At 37.5% G+C, this 10,348-nt stretch overlaps 1 protein-coding gene across 2 annotated transcripts; it reads left to right on the top strand.

The window, feature by feature from the left end:
- The first annotated feature begins 3,381 nt into the window (after positions 1-3,381).
- Positions 3,382-5,115, top strand: LOC141831609 (protein RGF1 INDUCIBLE TRANSCRIPTION FACTOR 1-like). 2 transcript variants are annotated; one of them, XM_074719002.1, is made up of 4 exons: positions 3,382-3,630; positions 3,714-3,911; positions 4,005-4,220; positions 4,310-5,115. In XM_074719002.1, exons 1-4 carry the CDS (start codon positions 3,562-3,564, stop codon positions 4,496-4,498), a joined length of 672 nt encoding a protein of 223 aa, XP_074575103.1. In that variant the 5' UTR covers positions 3,382-3,561; the 3' UTR covers positions 4,499-5,115. The 2 variants fall into 2 exon arrangements, with proteins under 2 accessions (XP_074575103.1, XP_074575102.1); XM_074719001.1 differs by having other exon boundaries at positions 3,383-3,630; positions 3,702-3,911.
- Positions 5,116-10,348: the final 5,233 nt, after the last annotated feature.

Here is a 10,348-nt window from a genome sequence, read left to right as displayed (position 1 = left end):
ATTATGATCCTACTTAGGATACTATCACATGTCAAACTATTAGTTAGAGAATCATTATAATGGATGCTCCTGCATATTCAATCAATTATGTAAAGAGGGGCTTGGTGGGTTCTCGCGAGGAGGTATCCGAGCTAGTATTTGTCCAAGCAAGTAGACCACAACTTCTTCACCTGAATAGATTAATCACTATATCTTTCAAAGGATGTTCCCGATGAGTATATTCCCTGACCATAACACTTCCCAAGTCGTGCACTTCCCAAGCCCCAAACTTTTCAAGCTGTGAAACTTTTCAAGCCACGAAACTTCCTCTAGTTTACCCTCCTACTCGCCTGGTCACGTTTTTGGTCAACACCCATAGACCCGTCTGGGTATATATACTCGAGCAGGGATTGCGAGGCACGTCAACCCTAATGACATGTGTCATGCTCAATCTAGCACATCACAAAAATGAGTCAATAGGGTTGGGTTAGTACCTAATTCAATAGGTCTATTTTAGCATCACCTATTATTGAAGTAGTTACCAAAGAGTGCATTGGCTATTATAGTAAAAGAAATTGAAGAACTTTAACAAGTGTTGTTGATAGGATACTTAAAGCTCAAGGTTGACTAGAAGAATAATAGCTATTGTTGAGGAAGATTTAGAGGTAAGGTCTCATGGTTTATGGGAAAGACCCAAAGTTGAAGCAAGGCGGATGAAGACAAGTGGTTCTTAAGACATTATGAGAGACTATACCTAAGCATGTACTAGACCAAATAACAAATGTTTTAGATCATAGTCAACTATGAGTTTGATCTCAAGTTAAGTTGAGATCCCTAATAAAATTTAATTGACTGAAAAATTATTAGTCTACTAAAAATTTGTTTCAAGTGATGTAATAGTTGATTGATGATGTTTTTCTCACAAATAAAATATTCTATCTTAGCTTAAGTCGTTGAAAAGGAATTCAATCGATTGTAGTATCTTAAGTCGACTAGATAGTCCACTGTTATAAACATACTATTTTTTGTTTGAATAGAATCAACTAATGAGCTCTTGAGTTAACTTAGAAAGTATCCATTAGATTAGCGAGTTTTGTAGCAATAACTAAAGGAGTTGATTAGTAATGTTATCCATTAGGCGATTAGTCATTGGTAGATAAGACTTTTGTGTTTAGTATTTTAATTTACCGAAGGAGATCTAACCCGATTTAATTCAAACAATTGTGTGAAGTTCATCCGAGCTTGGTCTAAAGATTATAAATACAAGAGACAAAGGAGCCTCTAAAACAAGAATTTTACACCTTAGAATCCTCATACTCTTATTGTCATTTATAATTTTTATACTCTTTTTAAAACCTCAAGAGCTTAAGATAAAGATCTTTATCTTTAAATTCTTGCAAGGTTTAATTTTACCTACATGTTTATCTACTGAAACTTCATCGTAGGACTTTGAGCTTTAACTTTTCTCTAGTTTAAATTTCTCTAAACCAATGCTAACAATACTTTTGTTAATTAAGAAATTACTATTGATGTGTAATATTGTCTACTTATTGACTCTCTCAATTTGCACAACTCAATTGACTCAACCTCTCTAATTGATCCAACCAACTCATCTATTTCAATTGGACTAATTGCCCTATGTGACTTGCCTAACTAAATCCACATGATGAACCTGTTTAGACCAATTAGTTCTCTCGATTTAATTGACTTGTTCACCTGATTATCTTGATCAGTCTAATCAACTTGATTATCCCATCTAGCTCAACCCACCTCCCTTGCTCGACTCATGACTTAAGCAACTCAATTGGTTTGGCTATCTAGATTGACCCACTATCTCGACCTAATCAACTAGAATGACTTTACCACTAGCTTTTCCATCTTCTAGTCTTGATCAACTAATCAAGTATGTTTGATCGTCATGCTCATCTCACCTAACCCATCTAGGCCCTGCCATCTCAATCGATCCACTTGACCAAATTAATCTGATCAATTTAAGTAACCCACCTAAATCGGTCTAACTTGAATTAGCCACCCAACTTAATCGATTAGTCTAAACCAACTAACTTGTTAACTTTGCTTAATTTAGTTATTTATTTCTCTCAACTATAATCTTTAAATAATAATTTATCGGTAAATATAATATTTAATAGAAGTAGAATAAAGTTTTTTTACTTTAAAAAAGTAGAATAAATTAAATTATTCTTTAGAATCGATTATTCCTTCTCTAATCTAAAAGGGGATGGTGAGTCCAAGCCAGAGAAGACTATGCGAAACTAGAGAAAACGCGTGAAGAAATTACAAAGAAACACACTCACGAGACCGTGGAAGAAATTATATAAGCATTCAATATTATTATTCTTTTCGTGTTTTATGTTTTAAAAAAATATTAAAATAATACTTCAATATATTTTTTATTTAACAAATATTTTTATTTTAATCTATTATAACAATTACACTTGTAGTTATAATATAAAATCAAAATTATTCAAACTTAATCCAAATTACTTTAAAATTGTTATATTAATTATGATCATAATTACAACTACTATAATAAATTTTAAAAAAATTCTTTTGAAAATTTTTATGTGTCTCAATCCACAACGAAAAATAGTTTAATATGCTTATAAAGATGAGAAATGTGTTATGTGTTATTTGACATTTTTAAAAAAATAGAAACTCACTTTTGATAAAGAAAACGCTACCTTTGAATAGGTTTGTTCCCAAAGTCATCCAAGAGACCAAGAGCAGCTACTAGATACAATTTCATTGTCATTTAACATCATTTTTTTATAATTCAGTATATAATTTTTATTATTTTATTAGATTTTATTTTAAAAAATTATCAATTATTAAATTATATTAAAGTGCACGATCCGCATCTTTGCAATAAAAGATAAATCTTTCATTCACGTAGTCGGTTCTACGATCATATACGAGGAGATAAATTAAAAAGTTACAGTTAATCATGAAAAGGTATTGCATAGATTTTAATCTCTTCTTCAGCAAGAGGTAGAATTCACCATTTCAACAACCTCTCACGATTGGTCTTACGATCATCTTTGAGGAAGGTAAATCGATAAACTGTAGTTAGCAACGATATATCTTCATTCATCTTGACTTCATCAAATTTCAAATTCTTATTATCTTTCCAATTTTACTCTTAATCACCTCAATTATATTCCGAAGGGAGGAAAGATTAATCAAAAGTCGTCGCCGAGGTCTACGCCATTAGAGCCTGCGCCTGTACTTTGATCAAAATTCATTGTCAGCTTGCGAAGGAAGTCCAAAATGGAGGCACGTTTTCCCTTTTTATTCTCAAAATCTTTGTGAAAACAAAAGGTGGAAGGAAGAAAAAAGTAGAGGGCGAGAATGGAAGGAGAAATAGGAAGGAAACGACATGGATGACGGCGACGGCGACGGCGAGGAACACGAAGGAAGAGGAAGAGGAAGAGTAAGAGGGAGGAAGGAGGCGGCCTTTCATGCAACGCATCTTTAAACGCCTCTCGACCTCATCTTCCCACTACACTTTTGCTCTCCCTCCTCCCTCTTCCCGATCCAGTCTTCAGTCTTCTCCTCGCCTCGATGATTCAGGTGGCCGTCAATCCAGATTCTCCATTCAGAGAGCTTGAGATCAAGAGCAGAGGAGCCACGGTGAGTTTTCCTCTGTTTTTTTTTCTATGCGAGGAGAGAGATTGATTGGTTGTTGTTTTGTGAAACAAAAGGTCGTGGAACAGGTCGGCGGTGGCGGGCGGGAGGAGCACCGGTGGCCGATGTGGTTGCGGCCGCTGCTTTCGACGAGCTTCTTCGTGCAATGCAAGCAGCACGCGGCTCATTCCCACCGGAGAGAGTGCAACATGTACTGCCTCGACTGCACGAACGGCGCGCTTTGCCCTCTCTGCGTTCTCGCTCACCGTGACCACCACGCCGTCCAAGTACAAAAAATGCCTTTTTAGGCCCAATTTCGCAAAAAGCTTCGAGTTTGATTCGTTTCGACGGTGATGAAATGGTTGCTCGTCGGTGTGCAGATAAGGCGGTCGTCGTACCACGACGTGATCAGAGTGTCGGAGATCCAAAAGGTGCTCGACATTACCGGCGTGCAAACCTACATCATCAACGGCGCCCGCGTCGTCTTCCTCAACGAGCGCCCCCAGCCGCGGCCAGGCAAGGGCGTCGCCAGAACCTGCGAGGTCTGCTACCGCAACCTCGTCGATTCCTTCCGTTTCTGCTCCCTCGGATGCAAGGTCCTCCTCCAATCTCCCCACAAATCTCCATTGTTTTCTCTCTTTTCCACCAAAACCCCGCCAACTGTTCGATGAAATGCGCGTTCCAGCTCGCTGGCACCTCCGACAACGACGACGCCAAGAACAAATCGAGAGAAGGATCGCACTCGGAGCGCTCAACCAGCAGCGAGAAAAGCAACATCATCGAGAGTTTCCCTCCGTCGACTCCGCCGCCGTCAAAGAGGCGGAAGGGCATTCCCCACCGAGCTCCCTTTGGAAGTATAATGCTGGGATTCTAACCTCTCCCAGCACTCAGTGCTTCTTGATCCGGAGAGGCCGGCGCTGGGAACCACAACCCCAAGAAAGGATAGCAGACGAATAATTGGATCGCCATTGTTGAGTTGCAGTTACTTTAGATGGAGCAGTTGTAATATGATCCAAAAACTAATGCTAGTACTTAATACAACCCTCTCTGCTCTGTTCGCCAACATCTGTTCTTCAGTTTTGTAAGCTTTGTGCTAAGAAAGGAAAGGAAGAAGACAAGGTGAGTGGAAGCTTATGCGACCAGCCACTTCTCAACCTCATCACTTCCTCCATTACCACAAATTTTTCAGTTTTTCTTAGTTCTGTGGTGCCGTTTTGCTCGATAACCCTGGTAAATCTGTATGATTTGGACGGCAAGATCTAGTGTATGGAGCAAAGGAGGTTTCACTGTGTGCTGCATTGCAAATTGCAGCGGCGACAGTGCAAAGTTTGGCGTGCTACTTTTTTAGTGTGCTCTTCGAGCAAAGAGGGTGGAGGACTGTGGAGATGGTTTGGGGCTGATGAGCACTGATAGATCTCCCTCGCCATGGAAGAAGACCTGGTTTTCCATCAAGAATTGTCAACCTCGAGTCGCTTTCTTAGACGAGTCAAACTGAGCAGGCGTTGACTTGTCCTGGAAGACTCGGTGCATTGATTTTTCTTTGGTTGGAAGTCTTTATGCTTGTATTATTGGTAGATTTTAAAGTCAAGGTCAATCTAGGACAATTTTTAAAATGTCCATACCAACATTTTTAGAACTATCCTTGAAGTTTATCAAATGTTAAAATATCCTAAAGTTTCTATTTTATTGTCAAAATATTTTTTAGTGAGTAATTTGGATGGCGTTTTGGAAAGCTATCAAATATTGAAGAGCATTTTAAAAATTAACTAAGAACATGTTTACTTCTACTCATAGAGGTCCCTGTTGATCAATATATATAATTACATCTAAATCTTTAGGATAATATGATTGCATAGTTAAGTACCTAGTTTTATTTAATTTGTATGAAAAAAGCCAATGTTAATCCAAAAATTCTGTTTTTAATTTGGTGATTTTGCCACTATCATTCTTATTTTTATGATAATAATTTATTATAGATTAAATTGTGATTATTAATAGTTAATCAAGATTAAGCTCTTGCACTCCATAAGTTTTATAAATGTTTATCTAATAACTTTATTGATGTATCCTGAGTAGTCTTATGTGAACGTAAAGGTCAAGAAATTGATTGATGTGGTGAGTCAGAAAGTCAATAGTCAATCTTAGGTGGATTGGCTCGGTCATTCTGATCTCGACCATCTCGATCACTCGGTCCTTGTCTCGACCATTCCGATCTCGATTGTTTCGGTCACTCGGTCCTTATCTTGCTCATTCTGATCTCAACCGTCTCGGCCACTCAGTCCTTGTCTCGGTCATTCCGATCTTGACCGTCTCGGTCACTCAGTCATTGCCTCGGCCATTCAGGCCCCAACTACTTGGTTACTCGGTCCTTGTGACAAATGCTCTCAAGCGTGTGAGCCATACCAAAAGGATCAGGATGGTTACGAGGTTGTCAAGTCTGGTTTCCTGGATTCCCTCGTATTTGCACCTACGACCAAAAGGTAAGAATAATCAGTACTATCGGACCATAGGGCAATTACGAGATTGACAGTAATTTTCAGAACTTGCCTCCTCAATCACGATCGGGGTTTTCTACCATGCTGACGTGGATATTCATTCTTGTAAGTATATAATCTCTCCCGCAGGTATAAGTCTCTCTCAATTTCCAGCAGCTTCATACACTTATCCTTCTTTCTTTTTTTATTGACTTGAACGTCGGAGTGGTCTATTGAGAATCCCCGGCATTCTGCGAATCCGGTCGCTCAGCTTTTCTTCACGTCCCTTCGCCAGCAGAAGCGACAGTGCGTGAGGTGGCATATTATTGACTGATGACTTGACTGTCCACGATATCCAACCGGAACATCCATTTTATCCATTTCTAATCAACTAGATTAGTCTCCATTTAGTGAATCTAGTAAATATAGTTGATACGTAGTCAGCTGACTATCTGACTAGTCGACAAGAAATTCCTTCCACTCAGTATAAATACCTCAAATAAACTAGATGAACACTAAGTATACCTATTCGACACAAACAATGATTCAACATTTTTAAATGGTACACTGAACATTAAGTTAACCACATTGAATACAGGATACTTACAGAAACAACAACAAGAAGAAACTAATGTATCACTTTATCTGAGAAACCATAAATTATTATACATACTTATTCAGTTAAATACTTGATCACTTTATACATCTCGACAGATAGGCTCTGTCAGTTGAAGTAGCTGAGAAAAGCTTGTCTGTCTGTCTTTGATAGTGCAGGCAGCGGTGCAAACAAGGGAGTCCATGGCAGCTTGCCATGAAGTTGGCAAAGAATGATACAATATTAGCTTGACACAGAACCTTGTAGCGTTCGAGACAAAGCATCGTGTTTGGCTTCATGCGTTAGACTTGTAAACTATCCACAACCAATAGCTCCATTGACGTAGCAGCCATGGCTGGTGATGTATTCCATGGTGTGGCGTTCTTTTGTCCCCTGCTGCGGCAGAGTAATCCACGGATTGCTATATAAAGACGTACATTTCAGCTGGCTGATCGAATTCGCAGCATATATGGAAGGCGGATTGTATTCCAGTTGCAGCATCTCCTCGCCGGAGGGGGAAGGAAATCAAGGCAGGTGGCCGGAGGCCACCACGTGGCCGCCGCGCTCGTACGCTTGCGCGTTCTGCCGGCGGGGGTTCAAGTCGGCGCAGGCGCTAGGCGGGCACATGAACGTGCACCGGCGCGATCGCGCTCTGCTCGGCCGGCAGAGGCCGGAGCCGTGCCCGTTCGCGGCCGCCGCCTCGCCGCCTTACTCGGTTGTGAAACCGCCACAGCCGCCGCCGGAGTTGGTGGCTCGCGGAGGTGTGTTTTTTCTCTACCCGATCGCCTTGGCTTCGCCGCCGAGTTACTTGTCGAGCCCGGTTGATCCCGGAGCTGGAAGGAGGTCGTCGGAGTCAACCATGTGCAGTGACGGCGTGAGCAAAGAAGGCGGGGAGGAGTTGGATTTGGAGCTTCGACTTGGTAGATAATCAGATTGTTTCCGACGGAGAGCAGTGGAAGGAGATGAAGCTCCAGAGTTGGCCATCTTCCCCTTCCCTTGAGCTTGAATCAGGCAGAGACCATTCCAATGGGGAAGCTAACTCTCTATTTACAGCGTCAATAATCGTGTAGAAAGGGCCCTTTTATCGGTTAAACAAAATTGATTGGATTAATTGCGACCAAAAAGTAAAAGTAGACAATTGATCAGATTAATTAATGGACTCAAAAGGATTTCCGGAAAGGATTTTAACCAAATGATCAGGCTCAATTAACGATGAAAGTTACAATATTGTTCCACTAAACTTTATTTCAATGCTGACTACATGGATCGCTCTACTAAACGAGTATTCATTTATATTTTTTAATATATTTTACTGTGCATCTTTGATTTTCGAAATACATGCAAAAACTATAAACGTTATTCACCCTCCTAGTGTTTATTTTGATTCTATAAATACATCTTAATTTCATCATTCTTTTATTTTTTTCATCATTTACTAATACTCTATTATATTCATCTTTAATTCGTCTTCTTTGGAAATACATCTTGATTTACCCGGACTGATCTCCGACGGTGGACTATGCCGACGAGCTCTGAGTTATTTTACCCAGGCTCTCTTCTATTTTCTTTTTAAAAAAAAATTTCTTACGTAAATTTAAACTGTTTCGCCATCTATAGCCCGGGTAAAGTAAAACGTTCCGCCCTTGGATAAGATCTCTTGTCTTTCTCTCTATATCACTTTGGCTATTTTATAAATATCTGTTTTCTTTTTTTAATCTAATTTTTGATATAAACATTCAAAAGTTTCATTCTTAGTTTTATTCATTGTATATTCTTTTAAGTTTTTCTCGTTTGTATAAGTATATAATACTTTATAGGTTATTCATTTTTCTTTCACTTTCTCATGTACTTTCTCATTCTACTACTAAGATTCTTTATTTGGTGGTGCACGTCCTTTTGACTCATCGAATATACTCTTGATTACTATTTTTAACTTTGATATCATCTTATCTCATATCGTATTCGAGTTACCGTATATTTCTCTTAATATTTGTACTCCTACTATCTCCTTAAATATATTTTACTTCTCATCCTTTAATTTTCACCACTTAATTTTGGGAGTCATGAATATATATATTCCTTCTATTGATACTATGTTTGAGGCGTATATCCAACACTACTAACTTATATTGAGTAGTTAAGTTTTATCCAGGGATGATCTTAAAATCTTTACAAATCTTTCATTTATTCTTGCTAATTATAAAAAAGTCAATTTACAATTTATTACACCCACATTTGAACATGACCAAGTGTTCTCTTTTTTAAAAAAATATATTAGCTAATATAAAATCATATGCTATATCGCAAAATCCAATATAATTTTTTATTTTTCATTTTTTATCTACAAACTCATATCCATCATGCACTCTATTATATTTCTCATTTTTTTACTCCTATGTACTCATTTAGATCTGCTCCTATTAAAATCATTTGGATTAGTAAAATATTTTGTAATATCTCATATAAGTCATCCCAAAATCTAAATTTAATACGTTCATCTAATCATACTTGAGGTGCATATATGTTAATTAAATTAATAATTTTTTCTTCACTACTATCTTGAGAGTTATAATCCTATCCCCTTTTTAACTACTATTAATATTTCATCCTTTAGCGAACTATCGATAACAATACTTACCTCATTTATTATTGTACTCATTTCTGTGTATAATAACTTAAAACTCGAATTCTCTATTATTTTTATTTTCTCTTTTACATATAAAATATTAATTTTTCTCTTAATCATTATATCTACCACCTTCATTATTTTACCGATGGACATTTTTAAATTTTATGTTCTAAATCTTAAATAAATAATATTTATTCTTACTCAATTTATGATGTGAAAACTCATATATTTAATATTACATCTAAATTTTTATTGAGACATAGCGATCCTTATCAAATCAAGGCATTATAATCGAATCCAATAACATATTCCTTCTCACGAAATTCTAGCATTAGCATAATTAATTATAACTAAAATAAAATAATCCACCAATTTAATATATTTAAGTCTCCATATTTAAAAAAAAAACAACAGCTTTTAGAATGAATATATTATTATGACTGTCTAATTAAACCCATTTCTATGATCCATAGATTATCCTTATGATACATGTCTAGTTATTTAAATGCATAACCTACACTGAAAGAGGCTCCAATGATTGGAGAATAAAATACAGAATCTTATGCATTAAATTAAATTATGCAGTAGTCGTTGGCAATACAATGAAAGAAGAGTAGCTAATTATATACATCATCAAGCAAGAAACTCTTTAACTTAGCCCTACCAGATATAGTTGAATTGATTACGATGAAGTAAGTTACAGAAGAGGACAAAGATTCGAATCTAAGTATGAAGCCGAGATAATATCCTCCTCTGTCATAGTCAAGTACAGCTTCTCGATTTATCTTCTTACAAATGATCGTAGGGTCGACCGTGTGGATCACAAAGGTAGTGAATTTAATCCCACTTTTTTTTAAAAGAAACTTTTTAACTCTACTATCAACTACCATTTCCATCAGATCGTGTGCGATCTAATCCACGAACAACGCCACGAAGGAAGATTGATTTAATCTCCATGTTCTTCCTTCCACTTTCGCGGACGCTCGGTGGCAGGTCCCAGCAGCCGCACCTAATCACGCTGCGTCG

This window comes from Curcuma longa, chromosome 7 (genome assembly GCF_044706935.1).
Source record: "Curcuma longa cultivar G26 ecotype Majalengka, Jawa Barat chromosome 7, ITB_CL_G26_1.1, whole genome shotgun sequence".
Taxonomy (NCBI): domain Eukaryota; kingdom Viridiplantae; phylum Streptophyta; class Magnoliopsida; order Zingiberales; family Zingiberaceae; genus Curcuma; species Curcuma longa.
This window is presented reverse-complemented; position numbering and strand designations above follow the sequence as displayed.